The sequence below is a fragment of the Protopterus annectens genome, chromosome 4.part0 (genome assembly GCF_019279795.1).
Source record: "Protopterus annectens isolate FY-2018-M chromosome 4.part0, PAN1.0, whole genome shotgun sequence".
NCBI classification, from domain to species: Eukaryota; Metazoa; Chordata; order Ceratodontiformes; family Protopteridae; genus Protopterus; species Protopterus annectens.
Genome location: NC_056733.1, coordinates 1,422,190,184 through 1,422,217,897, shown reverse-complemented (window position 1 = coordinate 1,422,217,897; position 27,714 = coordinate 1,422,190,184). Strand labels below are relative to the sequence as shown.

General features: G+C 35.8%; 1 protein-coding gene across 2 annotated transcripts in view; it reads left to right on the top strand.

The window, feature by feature from the left end:
- SEPTIN8 (septin 8) overlaps positions 1–27,714 on the top strand; it is a 1,286,408-nt gene that overhangs the window by 307,108 nt on the left and 951,586 nt on the right. For both annotated transcript variants that reach the window (XM_044069252.1, XM_044069253.1), the window contains exon 3: positions 19,995–20,190. In XM_044069252.1, coding sequence (XP_043925187.1) covers positions 19,995–20,190 — 196 coding nt within the window. The remainder of the gene's footprint in view (positions 1–19,994; positions 20,191–27,714) is intronic.

Below are 27,714 nucleotides of genomic sequence, written 5' to 3'. Positions count from 1 at the left end.
AAAGCTAGTGTGCAGTTTATCTTTCACACAGTTGTGTGTCATTGCTGGAAGTTGTTGTCTTTTGGCTTTTCCCGGTTAGGGGTCACCGCAGCGGAACTCCGGTCCGCTAATGATTGGTAGTTGATTTTTACATGCCGAGTTACCAGCCCTGCCGCACAACCTTCAATGAAGGTACGCCCATTCACGCATGTCTCCATGCAGAAGACGCTGGAGCTATGAATCGAACCAGTCAGCATCTTACTGTGAGGAGACAACGCTACCGCAGCACCACCACCATGTGTCATTGCTGGAAGTAAAGTTGTATAATTCACATCTGTGGTATATTGGGACCCCCTGAGTGATTAAGATGTACAACACAGGGGGCGGAGCCTAGATGGCCCACTAAGAGCAGTGAATTTTGAGAGCTTCATAAACTGGTATAATAATATAGGAAAAATGTATTATTTTCAAGTTTAAAATGTCATAAATCTATAGATAAATTACTAAACTACATAAATATCCATTTTGGTGGAGATGTACAAAAATTTTCCTGTCAAGTAACTTGGAGATATATTGAGTCACTGAATATGAACAACTTAAGGAATCCTCATACAGATGCTGCTTTGAAAAAAGAACTGCAATTTATGACCTCTACCTTACGGGACTATGATTGAATTGATTGTCATCTGTTTTTCATGTAAATATTAATTGCTTATACAATAAGTAGACATTTATATTGTATTAGAATTCTGTCTAATCTACTGTATATGTTCAAAATAACATAAATATTGCTTATTCCTAGTACAAATATTCTCCATATGATAATTCAGTTTATGGAACTCAGATGTTCTGGATTGTCAAAGTATGAGTAATAGTCTGATGGACTTAGGTTTATCCATCAGATTAGGAATGACTTTCGTTCCATGGCTAGTGCGGATCTTAGTTTTGTTAACATTTATTAATTTAGAATTTTTATTTCACAAAACCATTTTTAGTATTCCTGACCAAAACATTACTTTATTGGTAAACACTCAAAGTATAAAATTGATAATTTCCTTTAAAAACTCAAACATATACTTTATAGTTACCCGAGAAAAATGTTTACTAGTCACAATAAAACAAAAAATACATAGTCTAAATAACCTAAGATGGGTTTAACTTTATTATCTTTAAATACCAATGGCTTAAACAATCCTAGCAAGAGATCAAATCTACTGAAATATTTAAAACTGAACAAAGCACAAACTGTCTTCCTTCAAGAAACTCTTTTCAAAACAAATGACAATTACAAATGGAATCCTAAGGAATGTATGATATTGGCGCAATCCACTTATAAGACAAAGACAAAAGTGGTAACAATTTTATGGAAAAGAAATGTGAATAGCCCAGAAATCATTTATAAGTATGAAGATAAAGAAGGCCTTATGGCATTAGTAATAGTTAAATATAGTAACAGAAGATGGACCCTAGCCAATCTATACTGGTTCCCAGGCATTGGAACAGGAACTGTTAAAAAAAAACACTTGGATTTAATTTCCAGTAATTATAAAGGCAACTTAATATTAGTAGGAGATTTTAACTGTATATTTGATATTTCTGAAACTACAAGTAAAAGACCGCTGTGTACATCTTCTGTATCAAAAGCTTTAAACAATTGGGTAGAATCATTTCAGCTTGTAGATACTTTTAAATTTAAAGAAGGAAAATCTTTGTTGTTTTCCCATCAAGATCACAGATTTGGTACCCAAACTAGAAATAGATAAAATATTTGCTGCCCATGACTTACACTCTAAAATCATTAATTTTTCAATCACTCCGACCCTTTTCAGACCACAATTCATTGATACTACAACTTCAAAATGGGAACAAGCCATTAATTTTCAACTCCAGAATTCCAGCATATGTAACTAAAATTAAAGAGTTCAAACCCTGGTTATTATCTGAATTACAGTTCTTCTATTAATTACATCACAGAGATAAAATAATGATACGGGACTCATAAAAAGCTTACGTATATGGTAAAACCCTAACTTGGTATAAAAAATAATCAGCAAATGGGATTCTGAATTATTAGATTTACAATCCAAACTTTTGTCAGTAAAAACTGAAAAAAATGAAAATCATTTGGAGATGAAAAAGAAAGTTGAAGTATTAAGCAATAAATACAACAAAATTCTAACACATAAAACTAGTTTAGCTTTAGAAAAACTAAAAATGAATACCTCTGCCACTTCTCCCAAATATATACGTAATTTATCCACAAGAATCAAAGTGCAATCAAAAGCTAATAACATTAAAAGTATCTTCCATGAAAAGAAAGGCCAAAAATGTCTCTGATATAGGTGACATTTTTGATGCCTATAGAAATCACTATTTGGAACATTTCCAAAAAGAAAATGTACATATTGATCAATTAAATCTAGATGAAAAATATAAAAAAAAATACCAGAAAAATTAAAAGTAGATCTGCAAGCACCCATATCCTACAAAGAAATTACAAATACAATAAAAGTGGGTAAAACTAATAAAGCTCCCAGGTATAGATGGAATAATTATGGATATAAACTTTTTCCTTCAGAGGTACTATTCCTCTTTTGTAAAACTCTATTAGAAATTCAGTCACAAGCTTTCATACCACCCTCTTGGAGATGTTCCTTAATCACACCAATTCTAAAGGAAAACAAATCCCCAAACCTCTGTACCTCATATAGACCTATATCATTATTAAATATTGACTATAAGTTATTCATGACAATATTAACTAACAGAATGAAAATACCACTATCCAAAACAAATGATGATCATACTGGATTTATATATCATAGACACACACGGCAATATTAAAAGGATAATTTATCTTTTAGATTATATTAAAGAAAATAAAGGAACACTAATAATTGGCTTAGATGTAGAGAAAGCCTTTGATTCCCTAAATTGGGACTATTTATTCAAAATCGTAATGCTGTTTGAATTTCCTGCATCCTTTGTTCATCTCCTAAAGAATATCTATACAAATAATTTAAGATATGTCAAGTTAGGTCCTTTTACCTTTGAATCTATACATATAGCAAAAGGCACTAAACAAGGATATCCCATGTCACCAATTCTACTTGCTCTGGCTATTAAAATATTGGTAGATTCCATTCGTAATAATATAAAAATCAAAGGAATAGATACTGATGAACAATACAATTCTAAAGTAATGCTATTTGCTGATGACATATTACTAACATTATCTAATACAAAAGAGACATTAGAAGAATTAGATATATTAATTGACAAATTTCACATGACTTCAGGACTCTATTTCAGTAAATCAAAATCCAAATTTTTATTTTTAAATAAAAAAAGAACTGTAGACTAAGGGGGATCACATCATAAGGAAACAATAATCTGCCTTAAAACATATAGGAATTGAGTTATGCAAGGATAATAATGAATTAGTCTCAAAAACTACAATAATATCATCGATACAATTAAAATCTCTGTGGAAAAAGGGAACAAAATAATATTAACATTTGAAGATAGACTACAGTTAATAAAAATGGTTTTACTGCCCTTGGCAATACAACTGTTACCAGAAAGGAATATACTTAAAGAAATAAATTCATGCCTAATAAAAAATGTTTTATGGTTTCCCAAAAGAAACAGAATAGCTTTAATATATCATATCAGAAATATATATAAAAGCATCAATATCTAAAACAATCTCAGATTGGATAAGTCCAAATTGCACTTCAAATTGGAAAGAATTACTAACTGTAATATCAATAAATGAATTTGATTTACAAAAAAAATTTCAAATAGATAAAAACAATTTGCAGTGGCACATATATATTAGTATGCAATATACTCCAACCAAACCCCTCGCAAGTATGGCAGGTGCCAAAGCCCAAAATACCACAAAGTCAAACGAAAATAAAGGGCCAGCATCAGTGGAGGATGCCAAAAAATATAAATTTAACTGAATTCAACTAGGGACTTTAAATTGCCCCCAAGTCAGCACAAAAATGCCATATATTAAATAAGCAAACTGGTTTTGGCTGTAAAAGCCTTCTTCAGTGTATGAATTAAACTATAAAAGACAAAAAACACATCAGAACATTGATTTAAATAGCACTTGCCAATTAAATAATTAATGAATAATGAATTCCTATTGGAAAAATGTTAGAGATATGCAGTAACTTCATAATGAGCAATGGATTCTTATTGGAAAGGGATTAAAGATGTCCATTCAAACCAGGGCTAAAAAGACCACCTAATTTGATTATCCATTTTCTTTCTTTATTTAAAATAGTGTGCCATCCACTTTTATGGGATCTGTCACCTATAACTTTGTCAATAACCGTAAAGTGAAATGAAGCAGATGGGTGCTTGAGTGTATGTTTGTAAAGTGCACTTGAAAGTTTATGGTTCCTGATGTCACTGGTGTGTTCAGAAATTCTAATTCGTAATGGTCTAGATGTTTGGCCTACATAAAAAGTTGAACAGTGACAGGAGGCCAAATTGACCACCCAGTCCGAACCACAGTTAGCAAAAAAATCTTATGTCAAAAACTTTATTGGTGTTAGGACTGGTGAATTCTTTAATTTTGAAAACCTTAACACGGTGTGTACAATGACCACATGGATAGGTACCGCACAACTTGTCACCCATAAGTGTATTTTGTATGTGTCCAGCTGGAACTTGAGAAGTGTGTTTATAGTGGCTCAAAATTGAGCCCAAATTTCTTCCCAGTATGAAGGAGAAAAAGCATCTCTGGCCTATCTTAGAAGCTGATTTGGGGTCAGATAGTAAAATGTACAATATTTCTGAATGATGTTCAGAAAAGGTTTGGTATTACATCCATATTTAGTGACCATTCTTAAAACATCATGATCTTGTGATGTCCGGTCCTTATTTTTATATTGCAAAATATTTTCCCTAACCTGTGTAGAAGCCCAATTGCCTGCCATCGCAATATTGCCTACATGATCGCCCCTATTATGAAAATGGTTGGCCAAATCTAACTTGTATTGAAGGAAGGTATCATTATCAGAACAGATGCATTTAATCCTCAAAAATTGGGATGTGGGTATATTACATACCACATGAGGCTAATGTAAACTACTAGCATGAAGTAAGGAATTGTACTGGGGATATTTCCTACAAATTTGTGTACACCGAGTGCTATCATAATTTCTGGTAATGGTCACATCCAGAAATGTAATTTGCTTGAGATCAAAATTTGCCTTAAATTCAATTCTCCATTTATTTTGGTTAAGATATTCCACAAATTCCAAAAGGTGAGGCACATCCGCCTTTCATACGAGCCAACAATCATCCAGGTATAGTCTCCAAATATCTATTTCATCCAAATAGATGTTATGATTGGAATCATAGATCAGTTCGGTCTCCAGGTAGGCCATAAATAAATCTGCATATATTGGGGCAAAGGATGCCCCCATTGTCATACCCTGTGACTGCCAATACCATTGCCCATGAAAAAAGAACACATTTTTTGCAAGGACGTCTTCAGTCATACAGACTAACAAAGTATTGAAACCAGGTGGATACAAAGCACTTAAATCTAACCAGTATTGTAGGGCCATTAACCCTGCCCTGTGCAGAATATTGCTGTATACGGCAGTCCCATCTAATGTGCAGAGAAGCCAACCTGGTTCCAACTGAGTATTGGAGATGATACCTAGAAGTTTGGTGGTATCCTGGGTACGTAATCTAATGTAAACCAGGAGAGGTTTTAGATAAAGAGTAAGAAATTCAGACAGGCTCAGTTAAGCTCCCCCTACCTGAAACAATTGGCCTTCCTGTTGGACAGTGAGGATCCTTGTGTATTTTAAGTAAAAAAAATAGATGTATTGTGATTTGGGATCCTTAACCTTCAGATGGTACACATCGGTCTGTGTAATGATACCTTCCTGTTAAGCCTGAGCTAAAAATCGGTCAGTTTCAACTTTAAACTTGCTAGTGGGATCAAGGGGCATAGGCATATAGCACCTGGCATCCCCCAGCTGTCTCTGTGCTTCCTGATAGTAACTATCCCAATTCATAACTACTACTGCTCCTCCTTTTTCAGCTGACAATATGACAAGATTTTTATTGTTTTTGAAATCCTCCAAAGCTGATTGTTCAAACCTAGACAGATTATTGTTGCAGATGTCATGCCCATCAAAGTGTTTTTTTGTCTTTGATGGTTTGTTTCATGCACTGATGAAGGCTTTTACAGCCGAAACCGGTTTGCTTATTTAATATATGGCATTTTGTGTTTGACTTGGGGGATAGTTTATACTCCCTAGTTGAATTCAATTAAATTTATATTTTTTGGCAACCTCAACTGGTGTCGGCCCTTTAGTATGCAATATAACATAACTAAACCCACTAAAACTCGTATGATTATTACATTGACTCATTTAGGAAAGTTATTAATGCAATATAGATTTAAAATTTGGTTTGATCTTTTACACCATTTATAGTCACAGAGAACTTTCCACATAAAATATATAGAGAAATTATTAATAACTGGGAACCAAAATGATTTGTTTGTTGACTCCAATGCATCAAAGAACTAAACGTTTTAGATATGCAAGTAATAAAAACAACATACAAAATTCCACAACAGGACTGGCTAACTTTACAGAGTAGTCTGTCATATCCACAAGATGTAAGTAGAATAATTAACAATTCTTCATTTAAATAAATACCTACATTTACTAAATACATATATGAAATCATGTATAACACCTTTGACATGGGAAACAGTATTTTAAAAGTTTACAAAATATTGATAAACTATAAAACAACACCCAAAACCTAATTTTGGAAATATGTAACAAAAGGGCACTCAATACAGATAACTGAAGATATTAAAACCAATATACATCCTTTCTACAATACGGGAAAGTTTTTAATTGGAAATGCTTGCACAGAGCATTCTTAACCCCAGACAGAATTAGTAAAATTAGTTCTTCCATAATAGGAATTTGTTGGGAGATGTGAGCAAGTACACAGTGCAGATTGGAACCATGTTTTCTTTGTGTTAAAATTAAGCCATTTTGGAATGGTATTAATATTTATTATTTATTTTATTTATTTTACATTTGTTGACTGGGATAGTCCGACTGGATTCATGTTCATTTTCAGTGGAGACCCAGGGAGAAAAGCTCCAAGATAAGCAGTTAAGATTACAGATACATTGTATACAGTGGTTACACACATAACAAGTTATGCAAATTCCAAGGTTAAAGATAATCCCGGGTGTAAATCCAGATTATGTAACACAACTAAGCTAAATTATAGTTATTAGCTCATAGTAGAGGAGAGTTAGTCTGGTTTGATACATTGACATAGCCAGTTTCGTGCTAAATATTGTTTGAGTCTTATCTTAAATTGCCTCAGGGTGGTAAGTAAAGTAATATCAGCTGGGAGTGAGTTCCAGGATCTACCTGCAGAGTTGGCAGAGAGTCACCTGCTGAGTTATTAGTTTTAATAGTCTGAACTAGCAGTCTGTTAGAAGATCGAAGAGGTCTGGGATTGTTTAGGGAGTGATAATGTTTTTTTAGTTCAGGAGTATTATCTGGATTGTAAAGGATTTTATATGCCATAATCAATTGGTTATACTGGATCAAGCTGGGCAGTTCTAGCCACACACGCTGGTTTAGATTGCTACAGTGGTGGGTTCTATAAGGCAGACCGGTGACAAATCTGGCAATGTGGGTGTAGCAGAGAGTTTGTTGAGGACAGACTTGTTTAAATTATAGAGTAAAGGGGATGCGTAAAGAAGTGTTGAAAGTAGGTGAGAGCGAGCTATGGCAATTCTAGCACGTGGGGTTAAAAAGGCTTTTATCCTGTAAAGTGACCCTAGTTTTTTATTGATGGTTTTGATAGCTTGATTAACATGCAGGTCGAATTTAAGATCGTTATCTATGATAACACCTAGTAGTTTTGTAGAGGTGTCTAGGGAGATTATAGTGCCATTATTGGATTTTATGGTAAAGGTGAATGCAGTAGACCTATGAGTTGGTGAAAAGTAACAGTTTTGTTTTTTTAGGATTTAAGATCAGACGACGTCCAGAAAGCCAGTTTTCTATTATGTTGAAGGTGTTCTGGGTAGCTGACCATAGTTCTGTCTGAGATGTTGCTGAGCAGATCAAGCTGGAGTCGTCACTGTATTGGATACAGCTGATTTTTGGGATAACAGTATAAAGGTTATTGATGAAAATGGAGAACAGAAAGGGCCTTAGTGTAGAACCCTGGGGTACACCAAGGGAGTTGGGGAGGAAGTTTGTTTGTTTTGCCAAAGGACAGCCTGTAGCCTGTTGTCTGCCACTAATATAAGATTGGAACCATTGAAAGGCTTTATTATCTAGACAGAATGTTTTCAGGGTGTGGATTAGAAGTTGGTGATCAACCATATCAAATGCCTTGGAGAGATCCAAGAAGAAGGCTGAGGGATATGTTATTGTTGCGATTATGGTTAATGGTGTTGGAGAAGGCTAGGAGGGCTGAGGTAGTGCTGTGGTGAGGTCGGAAGCTGTGCTGGGAGTCTGCCATAAGGTTATTCTAAATTAGATGGTGCAGCAGTTGTCTATGAATACATTTTTCCATAATCTTTGCAAGTGGAGATAATATAGCTATTGGCCTATAATTAAATAGTTCAGTAGAGCTACCTCCTTTGTGAAGTGGGATTACATAGGATATTTTCCAGATGGTGGGGATTTTGGCTTCTACTATGGTTCGATTGATTAGTATAGAGATGGGGTAAGCAATGGCAGCTGCTTTTTGTAGATACTCATCAGGGAGTAGATCAGCAGAGAGATAATTTTTTGATCAAGGTACAGGTAAGTGAAATGGCAACTGGTTGGAATCTGAATGAGAGTTGGTTACTAGGGGTGGTGTCCTCAGGGCCAGGGGAGCTTGGAGGTAGTTGGCTAGCTAGGGCTTGGATTGTCTCCTTAAAGAATCCATTAAAACTGTCTGAGACTTCCTCAGGTAGTTTATCAATGGTGGCTGCAGGGGTCAGGGTGGAAGTTTGTTCAGGATGTAACAGTTTATTTAAACCTACCCCAAACTTCTGAGGGTTGTTTTGATTTATTTGCTGTAGATTATAGTATAATTTTTTTTTGTCTTGTAAAATGGACTTTTTATTCTCATTCCTTGATTGCCTATATTTAATGTGATATTGGGGGTCTTTTGTAGTACACCATAATGCCCATGCTTTGTTTGTAAGGGTGATTTTTAGTTTGGACTCTTTTGAAAGCCATGGCGCAGTTTTTGCCTTTATTCTTATAAAGCGAACAGGTGCACGAGAGTCAAGGATCTCAAGGAATTTGTTGTTGAAGTATACAACTGCTTCCTCTAAGGGGAGGGGTTTTAGAATTTTATACATATACGTACAAGTGTTACAAGCATGGGCATTAAAGACCTTCTAGCTTGCCAATATGCCAAAAACATAATAAATAAATAATGATAAATAATAAATGTCCAGGCCATTCTTAAAAATATCTAAACTGTGTAAAACTGAAAATTTACATGAGTTTAGTTTCTGTTGGAAATTGGCAAGGTTAAAGTTATTTTTGTTTCTTATCATTCTGAGTTTGGGTTGGTGGCTTTATGCTTAATTATATAGTTAAGAAGGTGATCACTTAAGTCATCAGGGAGGGTCCCAGAGGTGTACAGGTGGGGGTGACTATAGATAAGTATCCAATAAAGTATGCTTTCTTTATGGTTAGGTTTTCATGTCCTGGTAGGGGTGGTTATGATTTGAGTAAATGCATGCAGGTTAACATGGGTGGTTGGGGATTCTGAGGAGCAGGTGTTCCAATCTATGTTAAAATCTCCGAGTAGTAAGGTTTCTTGGGGGTAGTTACATGATGGCCAGTGAAGGGTATCTTCGAGTGTAGATATATTATTTCCTGTGGGAATGTACATACAGATGATATTAATACATTTGTTTTTATTAAGTTGCAATTTGGTGGTAAGAATCTCTTGAGTTATAAATTTGAGGTGGTTTTATAGCTTCAATAGCTTTCTACAAGCTTTATTTATTGAATCATTTTATTTAACTAAACCTCTGGTATTATTAAATGTGAACGAAGGTCCTCATTTGAATAGGTCAAACATGTATCTAGTATGGACTATACTTGCAATTTCAAGGAAGTGTATAACAAGAAGATGGAATGCAAACGCAATACCAACTTTGGAAGACTTCTACAGCCTACTGAAGACCACAGCATTATTGGAAATTAAAATGAAAGAACTTAAGAATTTATCCAAAGCCATTTATCAACAAACCTTGGGGAAAAGTCTTATCATTGATTGACACTATACAGTAATTGATCAGACACTCTGATAATGGATTAGACATACTTATAAAGTAACTGTATACATTAAGATCTGTTATAGTGTCAGGCTAATGTAAATAGTGTACATAGTTATTTAAGCTGTTATGTATAAATACTATGGAATTCATTCAAATGTATATGAAAAATAAAAAAAAATTGAGAAAAAAATGTACCATGCACTAAATGAAATAGTTGTACAGCACATTAAATGAAAAAAAGTCATTATGTATCAGAAATTTACAGTAATTAAATTAATAAATGATCAGAAGTGCAGTATAATCATAGTTTGAGAGACAGAGAAATTTACAAAGGTTACTCATTTTCTTTAGCTGTCATGCTTTATGAAACCTGGTAATACCCTGGCTCAAACAGCTATTCTCACTGTTCAAAATCATCTCGGCATTCCTTCTAAGGATGCTTATTTCACATCCACTGATGATGGAGTGTTGTGAATGAGCAGTCAAGAAGCTTTTAAGAATCAGTGTTGAACATGGGTGATGCTAGCACAAATTAAGCACATCCAAACCCTAATGAGAAACTAAGGGTATAAGATTATATGATATGTACCTCTCTAGTCCTTTGGAATGGTTACTAAGGGTATAAGAGTATATGGTATGTACCTCTCTAGTCCTTTGGAATGGTTAAGGGTATAAGAGTATATGGTATGTACCTCTCTAGTCCTTTGGAATGGTTACTAAGGGTATACGAGTATATGGTATGTACCTCTCTAGTCCTTTGGAATGGTTACTAAGGGTATACGAGTATATGGTATATACCTCTCTAGTCCTTTGGAATGGTTACTAAGGGTATAAGAGTATATGTTATGTACTTCTTTAGTCCTTTGGAATGGTTACTAAGGTATAAGGGTATATGGTATGTACCTCTCTAGTCCTTTGGAATGGTTAAGGGTATAAGAGTATATGGTATGTACCACTCTAGTCCTTTGGAATGGTTACTAAGGGTATACGAGTATATGGTATGTACCTCTAGTCCTTTGGAATGGTTACTAAGGGTATAAGAGTATATGTTATGTACTTCTCTAGTCATTTGGAATGGTTACTAAGGTATAAGGGTATATGGTATGTACCTCTCTAGTCCTTTGGAATGGTTACTAAGGGTATAAGAGTATATGGTATGTACCTCTCTAGTCCTATGGAATGGTTACTAAGGATATAAGAGTATATGGTATGTACCTCTCTAGTCCTTTGGAATGGTTACTAAGGGTATAAGAGTATATGGTACGTACCTCTCTAGTCCTTTGGAATGGTTACTAAGGGTATAAGAGAGTATGGTATGTACCTCCCTAGTCCTTTGGAATGGTTACTAAGGGTATAAGAGTATATGGTATGTACCTCTCTAGTCCTTTGGAATGATTACAAGGGTATAAGAGAATATGGTATGTACCTCTCTAGTCCTTTGGAGTGTTTAGATAACCTTTGCTGTCTATTCATTTGACAGGAAGACGGGCAGACATTGGCTCGGTGGTCTTATTTGCTGTTAGAGTGTGTGTTTATTGAAGTTGGAGGCATTGAGGTCGGAAAAGGAATGAATAAAGGGTGAAATAATAAGGACATGGATGTTGCTCGTTACTGTTGCTGGAGGTGGTGATAAAGATGTGAAAAACATTGGGAAAGGTTTGTACCTTATAAGTGTGAAATGATTAAAATAAGAATGGTATCATAAAGCATATGGTGACAAATATATAAGGCAGCCTTGTGAGAGAAACATGACTTAGCCGAGATTAAGCTAGCAGTAGCTGACAGATTTAGAGAGAATAAGGAGAGGAAAGAGGATATAGGAAGAGACAAAGATATGATGCAACAGAGATTTCAGCCTTGGGGGGCGGGGGGGTGTACCTGTCTCTGTCCATCTAGCTACTTGTTATTTTTAAAAGGGACTAAGATTAAACTAATATGACTAATCTTAAGAGATGGAACTGAATAATGACTGTATGTTCTGATTCCTGTTGACTGCTTTGTGCTTATTAAACTTGACCGTATGTATATTATATTACAATGCTTCAGATATGTGTTTGGTATGTACTGATTCTGGGTACATTAAAGTTTCTGGATCTTTTTTCTCCAAGACTTCAGTCACTGTTAGATATCCTCCTTATAATAAATTAGTTTTAATGCAGTTTGTTACATAAGACACAGGCAATTGCAAAATGTATTTATTTTTATCTGATCCCAATGGACCTAGTTCAGCTGTGGTCCAAAACTGACATGGTTTACTGATGACCAGATTATGTGAAAACAGAGAGCAATAAATGTAAATTGTTAAGGAGGATAATATGGCTTTTAAGATGTTATTTTTGTAGCCATTAAGAGCAAATCCAGCACTTGTCCATTTTATACACACTAGTAAACATTCATTTTGTAAGCAAATAAATATAAAGGTAATGGTATAAGGATTTGTGGAAAGACATTTAAAGTGACCTGGTGTTCAGCTAATATTTTATCCATTGAAGCATTATTTTTACTTTAGTGTTTTCAACTTCTTTTTTTGTGTGGTATGAAAACAGATGCTGCAAAACATATCACTGATACTTTCTGTCTGCCTCCTGTCAGTCTACTGATTGTTCCACTTATTCAGTAATAAAATATGCAGGTGAGCATAGCTATCCTATTTCTATACATATCTTTGGCAATGACTACTTGGACAGGTTGTGATTCAGCATTTCACATGCCCACTCTCTGGAGAGGTCATGAATGACTTCACAGACCAATGGGATACTTGACACCATTTAAAAAAGTGTTTTTTTTTCCACCTGGAAATATTATCAATGTATGGCAAATGTTCATAATTATATTAATAATTTGAACCATAGGGTCTTTATATGGAACTCCATGATATGAAATGAAACTATACACTAAAACTGAAAAAACTTTGTTCTGATAGTTGGTAACTGAGTAGCAGTGCTTTGCAGACATATACATTTATGCATTTATTAAATGTGCAAATATGTATGCCATTCATAATTATGCAGATATCTCAAAAATGGAATGGCATCATCTACAAAACTGCTTTGCAGCTAAATGGGGCTAACATCTGTATGAACAAAAGTCATATACTGATAGATGGGGTTTATCTAGTATGGTTGATAGTTATTTGATTAATTTTATATATATATATATAAAATCAAATAGTTGCACAGTATAAAATTACATTTGTCTTCCATATTTTCCTTATATGGAAAGTGGAGACCAGGTAGTGATAGTTTTGGATTTTAAAAATTAAGGTTGCTATACAGTGACTGATTGAACTTGGTATTTTCATTCATGTTTGTGTGCGTAGCTATATAGATTTTTTACTAGTCAACCATAGCTAAAGCTTAAAACAGGAATATTCTGTTTATATCTAATGTCAGTTTTCTCATTTTTGTTTTAACTGGTTCATAATTCAGTATTTCATAATGAAATTTGACATGAGGTACCTGTGCTAACATGAAATGACTGACTCAGTGGAAACCAACAAACAAAAAAAAGAGGCAAAAGAGGAGGCAATTGAATGAATGTCGGGATCTATTTTAAAATATGCATTGCCTTCAACAATGCAAATCATTAATGAAAGTCCTAAAGAATTGCGAGGTGATCAGCACCTACACTGGAAACTGTACAAGGTTCAAATGACTCATGGTTGAAGGTAAAAATGAATTTTCTTTTATAAGCATTAGCAATGAGGAAGACCAAGAAAATGTTTGCAAGTGTTAACATTAACAGGATGAAATAATGAAGGAGGAGACACCAGTAAAGAGCAAAACCACGATTTTGATGAAAACGCTAGGAGTATTTTGATCTATTATGATGTTGTTTCTTGGCCATTAGCCAGATGACTTGTCCCTGCTTAACCAGATTGACTGTCGTGAACCTCTTCAGTATAAAGATGGACCTTTTCTTGCTGTCCAACAGGAAGGAGAAAAGACCAAAGGAGGCAGCTGAAATTTGACACCTTGTTGTTTTTATAAATCTTTACCAAATGGAGAAAGTGTGGAGAACATGGATGGTTTATTCAGAATCAAAACAGTTTTTTGCTTTGTTTTTGCTGTAGATTGTCTGCAGATGATGAGATAAAAGCTTTAATATCCAGCTTTAAAACCTGGTGGAAATTGTATCCTAAAGTCTCTGATCATGAGAAATGTGAACCTTATCTCTCCTGCTTAGAAAAATGGAAGACCTTGGCAATGGCACTGAAACTCCAAAAATCTATTGATAAAATCCATCCGGTGGAAATGGATAAGGAGAGGAAAAATGCAGAGGCATTTTACATCATCTTTTGGATGCAGTTATGTTTTTGGCCAAACAACACCTTCCTTTCTGTGGTCACACACAGGCTATGTTATCAGCAAACAAAGGAAACTTTTTGGAGTTGGTGAAATTGCTCTCAAAATATGACCCAATTCTGAGTGAAATTGTTTTGCAAAAATTAATTCACTCTTCCTCCTGAAAGGAGATTGATTTCATACTTATCTTCCAAAATTCAGAATGAATTCATTCATCTTCTGGAAATCATGTCAAAGAAAACGTATAGTGGTAGATATTAGAAGAGCAAAATGTTTTTATCACTCCTAATATCTCACATGCTGATCAAATGTGTGAAGTTATCAGATACAGCAATATTGAATATGTTAAAATCAAAATAAAGGAGTCATTCTTGGGCTTCTTGCCTATTTCTGGGAGGACTGCTGTTGAACTTACAGAAGATACCTAGAAAAAACTGGATAGTGATGGACTGGATATAAATCCTTGTCGTGGGCAAGGTTATGACGATATTGCAACTGTGGTCAGTACCCATGGTGGTGTTCAGGTAAAAATAAAAAAAAATTAATCCAAAGTCCTTATATGTACCTTGGGCAAGTCATTCTTTGAACATCTGTGGAGTTCATTCTTTTGGAAGTGTTTTATCATGTATGACATTTTTTTGAAACTTTGGAAAAAATGTATTCATTCTTTTCAGTTTTAACTCGCCGATGAACAGTATTGCAGAATGCAGGTATAATGGTGAAAAAACTTTCCCAGACAAGATGGGGTACTCATTATGAAGCTGTGCGAGCAGTAAAGACAAATTTTGAAAAGGTAATCTGAACCTTTGAAGTGTTGTGTGATCCAAAAGAAAATGTAGATACAAGAGGGTCAGCTCAAATTTTGTTCTTTATTTTTACAGTTAAATTTTCTGTACATGTGGTAGTGAGGTTGGGATGAAGTTCGTATGATCAGAGTTTCTGTAGTTTAGACTTTGACAGAATTATATGGGGTGGATGTCAGATTGGCCTTTCCTGTGTTTGAGGATTTAGGGGAGCTGTATCTGTATGTGGCAATGTCTGCACTTCATAAACTGGCAGCTCACTGTTGTATATGTATATTTTTCAACATTGCCTCATGGTCATGCTAAGGCATATTGCAGGTCTATGAATATTTGTTAGTATGAGCAGTAAAGCTTAAATGGCCATTTTAGAATTAAGAGGCTTAAGGATTTCTTCCTTGTATGGGGCAAGTTGGAAAATGTGAAACAAATGCAAATCCTCTCTTCATTTTTCTATGTTCAGTGTATATAAGCAAGACTTTTCATAGATAGCCTCAAAAGCATTTATAAAAATTTATAATTGTATACATTAGTGGAATTAGTGAAAGTAGCCAATCATTTCTGTGGCCTTTTTATTTAGCATTCATCTTGAAACTAAATGTGTGTTTTCACTGTATTCTTTACCTACACCTACCAAATTAGTGTGTGATTAGATGGTGCAGGAAATTAGCAGTGCAGGCATGGAGTGGCAGCTGTGATGCGGGATTGTACTGCTAGGTACCCCTGCATGTCTGCAAAATTGGAGGTATTCCTTCTTCAAATGCATTGTGCTTATCCACTACAGTGCAGCATCCACAGGAAGAGCATCACTGGTGCTTGGAGCTACAACAAACCTTCTCCAAGTGGCTATGGTGAGCACTCAGACTGTGCAAGCTCAGTTCTTATTCATTTCATGCCCTCAGTCTGTTGTGTGGGAGAATACCCACCCAAAATGGAGTCAGACAGTGGCATTGTTATCAGACTCTGAATCAAATGCATGCAAATGCAATAGCACACCCAGTATCCATACTCATAAACAGGTCGATATCAGAAAACACAGTCCCTTCCATCTGGAGATCTCCCACATCATTCCACTACACAAGGGGGAAATTCCACTGAGTTTAACTACCATCATCCCATAGCTCTTCTGTCTCCCCTGTCTAACATTTCCAATTCATGGATTAGCTACATACACACAAGCTCCTATCAATCACTCAGCACGGCATTCGACCCCATCACACCACAACATCCCTCATAGCCTTTACTAACACTGTTAACAGTCACAGAAATAATGGGAATTCTGTATCAGCCATATTTTTAGACTTATCTAAAGCCAAAGATAGGGTAGACCACAATATTGAGGTTCTCTCCAAATTTAACCTCAGTAGCTCATCTCTTTTCTGGTTCCAAAGTTACATTTCAGGACGGCAGCAAGCCATCCAGTGGCAACAACAGCTCTCCACCATTCTTCCAGTCTCAGTAGGGGCTCCACAAGGCTCCATCCTTGGCCCCCTACTCTTCTTTCTTTTCACCAACCACCTCCACACCACCACACATCATGCATCAGTAATACAGTGCGCACATGACTCAACTCTGATATATTCAGCCTCCTCCCTGCAAGAGCTACAAACCATAACCCAAGATTTCTTTCGGTCTGTGGAAAACTGGCTCATTGATTCCCAACTTGTACTAAATCCCAACAAAACAAAACTCCTTCTCTTCTACCCAACTAGAACTCCCTCTCCCGCCAGTCCTTCATGATCCTTTCCAAAAACCAAATTTCCATCCTTTCAACCACTCATACCAAACTGTTGGGAGTCGAAATCAACAGTCTAAAATTTGATATCCACATCACTCAGGTCATAAAAAAGGTCCATAAAAATAGGAGTAAGGCATTTTTAACAGCTACCACAAAAGCTACTATTGCCCGTACATGTCTCCTCTCAACCCTCCTATATGCCTCCCCTATACTAACAAACCTCTGCAAAACTGACCTCTCCAAATTGAATTCGTTTTACAATAAGATAGCCAGGTTTGCCACAGATGCCCCATACAAATTCCACCACTGTATATCACTTAATCAACTGGTTAGAACTTCCACAGCTACTTCATTTCAGCCAACTAACATTTGCCTTCAAACTACTACCGAAACCTGATGATACCATCAAAATCTGGTAAGACCATACACCTCCTAGAGCCCTTCGCTCAAGTAGAAAACTCCTCCTAGATGTCACAAAACCCAATAATTCACCTGGAAAATCACTCTTCTCCTATTATACATCCAAAGCTTGAAACAACCTCCCATCTACTATAACCACTAGCAACTCTATGACACAATTTAAAACACTACTAAAATCGTATTTAATAGATACTAGGCTTTGTGCTTGTAACTAGCCTGGCATACCCTACTCTTAGCACTACTAACCAAACACTGCTATTTAGCCTCACTAACCAAATTCTATTCAGTTTTTGTCAACTATTTTACCTACACTCAGTCTTATCAAAATAACCCTTATTCTCACCATCACTCTGAACTGTGCAGAATCGAGCATGAGTCAAATCTTACCCATCTCTACGCAATAGTATGTTCCAGTATTAAGCATATGCATTGTGTATGTCATTGTGAATCTCTCCAAGTATACTTCATCTTAGCCACCAAACTATTTTTCCTATGTATCTTGCCATGTATTCTTTTTACCTTTAACAACCTGCTTGCTTTAACTATTATTTGTATAAAATGTGCTTTCTTTCTTACCATTAATTGTATAAACTAATATCTGCTTACTATAATATGTAATACTAATTACAATTGGAGCTTTTCTCCCTGGACCTCCAGTCAGACTCCTGGTAAACAAATGTTAAATAAATAAAGTAAAAATAAATAAAAATGTCTTGTCGTTACTTCTGGCCACCGCATGCATGCCAACGTCTGTCTGTTACCTGCTTCAGCCTCTACAGGTGACACAGTGGCAGTACTCTGCTCTGTGAACAATACTAACAAAGGGAACATATTCACTTCACGCTATGATTTTATTTTTATGTTAACAGGAAGATACTAAACTGACTTTACGTTATATTATTTATTTTGCTTTGCTGAACAGGATTGTTAAGGAAATATTTTCTGATTGCATAACCATTATGCTGTAGTACAAACCGTAATCTCACATGTCACAGGTTGACACAGAATTCTAATAAGACGGTAAGGTGGTAAAACTCTCTCCATGGATTAAGCAGTCATGTAGGAGAAACCAGCTTCTTAATGCATATTTAGAGAGGGTCTTGGCTGGGTGAATGGGCAGACCAGCAAGTATGAATTCATCACTGGTAGTGTCATGTTTTCAGCCATGCCACTTTTAAACTGGAGATTTGTTTACCATCTGTAGTTTATTGTGTTTCATACATTCATTTGTTCACAACATGTGAATCCGTCATTCTTTGCAGCTCAGGGTTGTGTGGAAAATATATGAAGTGCAGAACTACTTAAAAGAAATACCACTGTTCTTAATCTGGTAGGTTATCAGAAATGCTATTTCTTCACAGATCCTACTTTTGAATAGGTGAGTCAAGCTTTGTGTAATTATGCTGTACTGTAATGCAGTAGCGATTCATCTGAAGTATTTATACTGCTATTTCATGATTTGTAATGATTCTGAGAGACTGATTTGGTTCCTTCTTGATTTAGATTAAGCATTCTTTGTTTATTGACCTTCACTTTCCAGAAGCGAATCATTGTACTACTTTTTTATGGATAACTTATTTTCAGATATTTATTTGGAAATGTAAAATGTTTATAAAAATATGGCAATGCTCTTATATTGGCATCACAGCTGGCACAGAGGGTTAAGGCTGTGGATATATAGTTCCTGTGGTGTACAGAGTTTGATTCCCTCGGCCATCATTTGCCTATAGGGTTGCCACCTTTTCAAATCCCCAAAGTGGGACATTTTTGGTACAAACATCAGATTTTGCAGGGCAAAACATACCCACGGCCAGTACAAAGGACAGAACTTCACTTTTTTGCCTAAATAAAAGCTTATTCTTGTAGCATTTTAGTTGCTTATTCTGTTTCTTATAACATTTAGGTGTCTCAAATACAGAATAACTGTTTTATGCAACTATTACATAAAATATTGGAAGTATTTTTGTCCTAAAATCTCAGAAGACATTTGGGATTTTTTCAATTTTTTTGCAGGACACAATTGCCCAAAGAGGGACTGTCCCTCACAAAGTGGGACAGGTGGTAAGCCTGTTTGCCTACTATGACCTTGAGCAAGTCACTTAACCAGATATTGCTCCTGGGTCACACCTGAAAAGAGACTGTGTCTAGTGGGCCTACCTGGTTAACACGTGGATTATATTGTTATTCAGCATTATGTTAGATTGTGATTTGTTTTGTGGTAACAGTCTGGAAGTAAACACTAAAAGGGTGTTTCAGGTTTTGTCTCAAAATTATAATTGGATTTGATATACATTTTTGCATGTTTGAAGTCAAGAACTTTTAATTTATTGCATGACTGACTAAAGGCAGTTAGGTATCAAAAATAGCTACTTTATTTTGCTTTTAGTTGTTGAATTGCATGATAAATTGTTATTATTGATTATTTTGTTCCATAGGAGAAACTGGTATTGGTAAGTCAACATTGATGAACACTCTTTTTAACACAACATTTGAAAATGAAGAAACCAGTCATTATGAAAATGGAGTTCGCTTACGACCACGGACATATGACTTACAGGAAAGCAATGTCAGCCTGAAGTTGACGATAGTGGATAGTGTTGGATTTGGAGACCAGATCAACAAAGATGAAAGGCAAGGAATTTATACCGCAGTAGCTTTCTTTTGTATAAATGCTTCCAAATATTTGGATTGTAACAGGAAACTAAGTAACCAACAATATTTGTGCTAAAGAAAAAAAAACGGTTAATGTCTAAGTAGTCAGATATTAAATGTGCCTTTCAAAAATGTATAGATTGACTAGTTCTAGTCAGAGTATGGAAGCAGTAATGTTTCCTTCATAAGACTTCTGTGTTGTGTTTGCTCTTTCGTTTTTAACACTCATTAAAATTTGTGATAATCAGTGACCTGTTTAGCATAATTCCTTTCGCCCATTCTAACAGAAATGCAAGCTTCTGTACACGGATTATTACGTTGAGGTCTTCAGCATTGAAAGAGCCGTCACTGAACTGATAGGTCATTGCTAAGTTATATGCTAATGTTACAACAACTGCAAGCAAAAACTTTTGGAATCCACAGAGCGTAAACGCAGCATATTGACTGGAGTCATATTGGATGGCTTTGATTTATAGTGGTCGTTTACAAGAGGATTTGATTATTCATTGTTATTTTTTTTCATTACATTATCTGGTGGTGTGTTTTCTTATGTGCTCTCTTTTCTGTGTTGTGTTTCTTGATTTATGTAGTGGCAAAGAGATTACAAAATGAAAGGTGGACTTGCACTTCTGATTTTGTCTGTTTACTGCAGACCGCAGGATTGTGAACTGTAATTGTCCGACACTCCCAATCATAATGCATTAATTTTCACTTAAACTGTTTGGGCCCATTTGTTAACAAAGACTGGTATATTGTTGTTTATTCTGGGTTACTTCCTTTTAAGAACATCATTTGAACGGTTGCCAGCAAGTTTTATGTAAAGCCAAATCCTTTCCAAAGGGACTGTGCAAGTCAGCAGCAAAAGGTTGTTTGACAAGCTCCTTAACAATGTATATATCGTTAACAGTATACATAGTGTGTGTGTATATATATATATATATATATATATATATATATATATATATATATATAAAAACACACACACACACACACACACACACCTAGCGATGTATAAATTGAGCAACTTGCACAAGATGGTATTACTTCTCCTAGGTTTGGCTGTCTTGGAGTTATATTAGTTGGGGAGGCAATGGCCAAAGCCCACTGCATGGGGAATATTGACGGCAGCTCCTTCCTTGTAAAGACAAAAAAATGTTGCCTGTCTTATCCATCAGTTTTGAATGCATTGTTGTCACTGAAGGTGTATTTGATGAAGTGATCCATATCTGTCAGCAGGTCAGGGTTCCTTTTGAAATCCTGATATTGGCTTTGATCCCCCAGCTCCAATTTTACTAGATTATACCAGTAAACTGGAACAGGGTTAGAGTTCTCATTTAGCAGCTTCTAGCCCAGGCAGGGACACAACGCATTATTCAGTTTTGTGGAAGACAACTTTTGACTTTGAGGGTAGCAGCCTTCTGTGCTGTTTCAATTGAAGAGGTTTCAGTCCTTACTGATTGTTGCACGTTTTGGTAATGTGTCCTTTCACCAGGTTCACTGGTACATTGTGTTTTTTTTGCTTTTATCAAATGTTTTGATTGTTTTAGGTGTGGTGAAAAATGATCAAGGTGGATGCACCAGGAACCTTCATTGACTTTTGTGTTTTGTACTTGAATTTCAGCCGTTTCCAAGTCTATCACATCACCTTGTTACTCAAACCCAGGCAGTGTCATGAGAAACCATATTTTTTTCATTGTATTTGTTAACAATTTTAATGTTGCAAATTTTGCTAGTCAGCTTGATGTATAGTTTGGAAGTTTATGGATGGAAATAAATTCCATATATTGCACCATGAGCTGCAGAATCTCATAAAATATAAATCCTTCCATGTACAAAATAGAAAATGTGTATAGTATACAAGTCGCATAGGAATATATGGATTCCAGCGAAATGGAGACCAGTGTACTCTGAACAGAAATAGTCGGCAGTAGTAGATAAAGTCAGCTCTGTATGTAATTAAGACTCATAACTTCAGTGAGGTGAATGCAGTTAAAAAGTAATTTTAAATGAGAAGTAAGATGAGGAGATGTTTCAAAAAAAGTAGTGTTGTGGACATGGATAATTAAGGGAATTTATAGTCTAGCGGAGGAAAGAAAGTGCATAAAATGTAAGCTACAGAGTATGGTGAGAGAGAGGGGAGGGACCATTACCCAATTGTGGTTGTGTGGAGGAAGGAATGGGTAGAAGAAAGTAATTAAAAGCTTACGCTTAATAACATTAAAAGAGAGAACTCCATTAACTGAGCTAACCTCTCCGTCTTCAAATGCTTGATTGAAATGTTGTTCTTCAGATACATATATGTATATTTTTCACATAATGTACTGTGGAAGTAAATCTGCAAAGGTAAAAAGTCCTCTCTTTTCACAATTGCACTGGATAAATTGGCCAAAATTCAACATCTTCCAACTTAGTAGCTAGATGGAGTTAAGTGATATGGCCTGAGGCAAGATATTTGCATTGGCTTTGTTTAACCAGGTAGGCTTTGAGCTAGGGTGTGAATTTGATGTGGGTGGAGAGTTTTATTTAAGTTGGTGGGAACTCATGTCAGAGCTTGTGGGCTAAAAGAGAGAGAAAGCATTGGCAGTCTGTGACTGCATGCTCACTCTGTTTTCTTGCATAATGACCCAGAGGAAGATCTGGGTATCACTGTAACATTTCTAAGCCTGATAAGGAGACACTGCCATTGGGGTGATCACAGTATTCCTCTCTCTTTCCCACCAAAGTAGCCTACAGAGCCCTTCTGAGATCTCCACACCCAGTCTTACTTGGGCAAATTCTTGGGAGAACATTGTACTCTCCCTACTGTATTGCCCTCATTGGTCAGGTTGGACCATAAAACTGTTGCCTTTGAAATAAAAAAAAAAAAAGATGGGACTTAACAGCAGCCTTGGCACTTTCAGGAATTATACCATAGCAAACTTCATGGCATTAAGTGGCACCCTGGCAACATTTCAAGTCCCCACAAACCTGGGAACACCGCTGTCTATGTGGAATCATTCACAGAAATCTTGTATATACATATTAATACCTGGAAAAAGACAATTGCACCTACCCAAAGAAGTGCAGAATGAATGCAAAAAAGCCACCCCGGTGGAATCCCAGCATGAAAAGGTTGTATAGCAAAAGGAAGAAAATCAAGGCAAAAATTAGGAGCAATGCCCAAAAAGATGACAACTACATCATCAATCTTAAGCAACTCTGGGAACTATCAAGTCTACCAAAGCCACATTTGAAGTAAAAATAGCCTCATAGACCAAGGACAATCACAATCACTTCAGCTATGTGCCCATCCTCAAAGGCAGTACACAACAATGCACCACATTAATTGTAAATGGTACCATCTCTACTGAGCCAGAATATGCAGTAAATCTACTGGTTGACAAAATTAGCTCCAGTCCTCGCCTCCCACCGACACTTTTCAGAAAATCACCGCAACCATAGCTTCCCCTGCTGTCACTAGGGAGCAGATCCTCACGGCACTGGCCAAGGCCAAGATCACTGCATTAATGAGCCCCAGTAATATCATGAAACATGAACTGTCATGCCCTCTGGAATTACAGCTTAACCACAGCCTTCAAACACGCTTAATGACAAATGAATGGAGGGCTGCAGCTGGTAATCCGCTGCACAAGACTGGGCCATCAGTGGACTCAGGGAACTATTAACCCATAAGCCTGACTAGTCTAATATTTAAAGCTATAATAAGAATAATCATGGATATGCTAAATGAAGCATAGCATTTGACACAATGCAGCACTCAGGCATTATAAACACGCTCATTAACGCAAGTATGAACCCCTACATCACTTACTGGATAGCCATCTGGCTTACAGATAGGACCCAAGAAGTTAGAGTAGAGAAGGCTTTCTCTACAAAAAGGTGAAGTACCTCGGGGCTTGGTGGTAGGGCAGCTCCTGTTAGCATCTACTTCTCTGAAGTTAAGGCTAACAACCTCTGGCTGACCAAGTTAACTTATAATAGCAAATTAGGTGGAATTACTTATTCACACCAATATACAAATACTATCAAAGAAGGCCTGACACCGGCTAATAACTGGTGTCTGAGTCATGGTCCAAAACTCAGTGGCAGGAAGTGCAGAATAGTAGCATTCAGAATGCAAATTACTACATTGATAATGCAAAATAAGAGTGTAGTCAAGGATTTGGAAACTCATGTAGACACAACTTGGTCTTTGACCATCATGTGCCTATTGTTGTGAGGAGGTTATTCTGTTTTGCACAATTTGTGAACAAGGGAATGGCATCTAGTTCCAAAGATGTCATTATTCTGTTGTACTCAACTCTCAGAAGACCAGGAATTGAGTACATTGCCCCTTTTGGTATGTACTTAACCAGGCATATGCAACAACTGGAGCATCCACGAGGTTCCTCATAAAACGAATACATACTAACAATGGGCAAAACTGCAATTCAAATTGTAGCTTGCTACAGATCACCCACCATGACCCAGGACCCCCATTCCGCGTTTCTGGAGACACTGGAAAATGTGAAGGTCCTACCAAACGCCCTAATATTGGGTGATTTCAATTACCCAAACATTAACTGGGAGAACTACACAAGTACTAACTCCCTTGCCCAACGCTTCCTAGAATTTATAAACTCGAATGCCTGGTCAACACCCTCACCAGAGGTGACAACATATTGGACCCGGTCATCACCAACATGGGCGACTGGTGTTCTACACTGGAGGTCAAACCCTCACTAGTTAGATCAGACCATAGACTAATCACTCTGGATATCCACATTCCGCCCCCACCCCCAATCAAGGAAACCACAGTGAAAAACTTTTCAAAAGCAAACTTCACGTTACGAACAAGGAACTGTAGTGGTGTTGCCAAAGAGACTACCGGTAAAACCCAAAAACAATCAGCAACAACTGTAAATACTAGTAGTCTCACCACGATCCAGTAGATGAATAAAATGCCAAGTAAATCCAAAAATACACAGCTTTAATGACAAAAATCAGCGCTTTCGCGTGAACTCCTCCACGCTTCTTCAGATGAAAAATACATTGACAACTCTCTTTAAATACCGCAGTAGGCGGGAAATTAAACAATTAAGAATCAATTTACTAAGTTAATTGCTCATTTAAAACCATAGTTACTAAAGTGTACAAACATCAAATACAACCTGCATCTTGATGTAAAACTTCAGAAATACTTTCAGAAGAATGGCGCAAAAGCGTATTGTAAACGCATATCATAAACATTTCTATTCAAATATAGAATCAAAATATAGAGTATTAATTTCATTAAAATAGTAGCAAGACAATAAATACTACCGTATGTGTAACTTAAATACAAGAACATAAAATCAGCGATAGCAGCGAAACACTGCTGTCATCACGTTAAAGCTGATCAAATAATCACTAGCGCATAGCCTCAGTAAAGAAGTATACAAACATCATATACAACCTGCATCTTGATGCAAGACTTCAGGAATACTTTCAGAAGGATAGCGCAAAGGCATATTACAAACGCATATCATAAACATTTCTATTCAAATATAGAATCAAAATGTACATTATTGGTTTCATTAAAATAGTAGAAAAACAATAAATGCAACCTTATTTAACTTAAATACAAAAACATAAAATCAGCGATAGCAGTGAAACGCTGCTATCATCACGTTGTAGCTGATCAAATAATCACTAGCATATAACCTCAGTTAAAAAAAAAAAAAGCTTCAAGAATATTAAAAATCATAAAGAAATTAAAACTAAACATTAGATAGCTGAAAAACTGCATTCTGTGATGTAATTAAACATCATCGTAACACAAATAACATATTCTTAATAACATTATCTCAAGCAAAGGAAATGATGTTCATCACCTGATGCGTGAAATAAAATGAAACATGAGTGTTCATGAATGCAATATAAAATGTTAAAACCAAAAAATGTGAATATTAGATAGTCAATTATCACATGAGATAAAGTGATAAAATGAGTCTATGAATGATGAAATAGATATAACAGTGAATGTGTAATGAAAGCAAGAAAAAGAAAAGAAAAGAACACAGAAGTATGTCAATAAGTATAAATGATGTGTAATATATGGTGATTGGAGAAAAATGAGATATGGCAAAGGCATATCAAAATGAAGATCAACAATATAATGGTCCAAGACAAAGGGACACCAACAGAATGTAATAAAAAAAAAAAAAAAATCAATAAAATCTAAAAACAACTTGACTATGCATCAACCCAATAGCAACCTATATTCACCATCTCCTGTTATCTAAAATGGGTTTAATAGTAACCTAATTATTGAGACCTTGGGGCAAATGTGCACTCAGCCTCAATATCCATTTTAATTCTATTGTGGCAAGATAATTCAGTTGGTCTCCACCTCTGTTGTTAATCAAAACTGTCTGTAGAACTCTAAAGCAAAAATGATGGCTTTTATTGTCTAAAACATGTTTAGCTAGGGCATTAAGTTCATTGCCCTTGCGAATATCATATAGATGATCATACATTCTGTCAGACAATCTTCTTTTGGTAAGTCCCACATAGAATGCGTCACACTTCAAACAAGTGGCTAAATAAACAAGGTTGCTTGTATTTCATGTGGCAAAAAACCTGGGCTTAAAAACCCAGTTCATAGTAGGATGACAAAAGGTTTTTTTCAGTACTAATATATTTACATCTAGTACAATGATTACATGGAAATGTACCAACCCTATTACTAAGGGGTAAGTTAGAGAGAGTCTTTAATTTCAGGTCATTACAAAGGATTTTTTCAAATTATCACTATTTCTATACACGAAACAAGGTTTATCACCTACAATGGTCTTAGTGGACTGTTCCATGATAAGAACATTCCAATTCTTTCTAATGACCTTTTTAACAAACATAATATCACTGGTGTATTTCAAGATGCAAGACAACTTCTTGCTTTTAAAATTACATACTGATTTATTACAATTAACTGCTATTTGGATAGTATCAGTAGTATCAGGACATCTTGTTGGACCTAAAATTCCAATTTTAATGTATCTGACTAGTTTAGGTTTATAACCTCTGTGTATAAACAAGTTCTCCATCTTGTCTGCTTTTATCTCCAGTGTTGCATAGTCCTTGCAAATCCTGGATAACCTTATAAATTGATTTTTACAATCCCAGGAAAAACATGCCTGGGATGCATGCTATCAAAAGATAAAAGACTGTTCTTCCATGTGTCTTTTCTATATAGAGTTGGAATTATATCACCTTTATTTGACAATGTTAAGGTAACATCCAGGAAATGTATACTTTCTCTTGATGCTTCCATAGTAAATGTAAGGAACGTGGTGGTAGATTTTAAATGGACAAAAAATTGTTCAAACTCTGACAAGGTACCCTCCCAGACAATAAGAATATCATCAACAAACCTTTTATACAATTTAATTTGGGTGAAATGATTATTATTGAAGAGAAAACTCTTTTCCCAGAAATAAACAGCCAAATTAGCATAAGTGTTAGCACAGGGGGTGCCCATGGCAA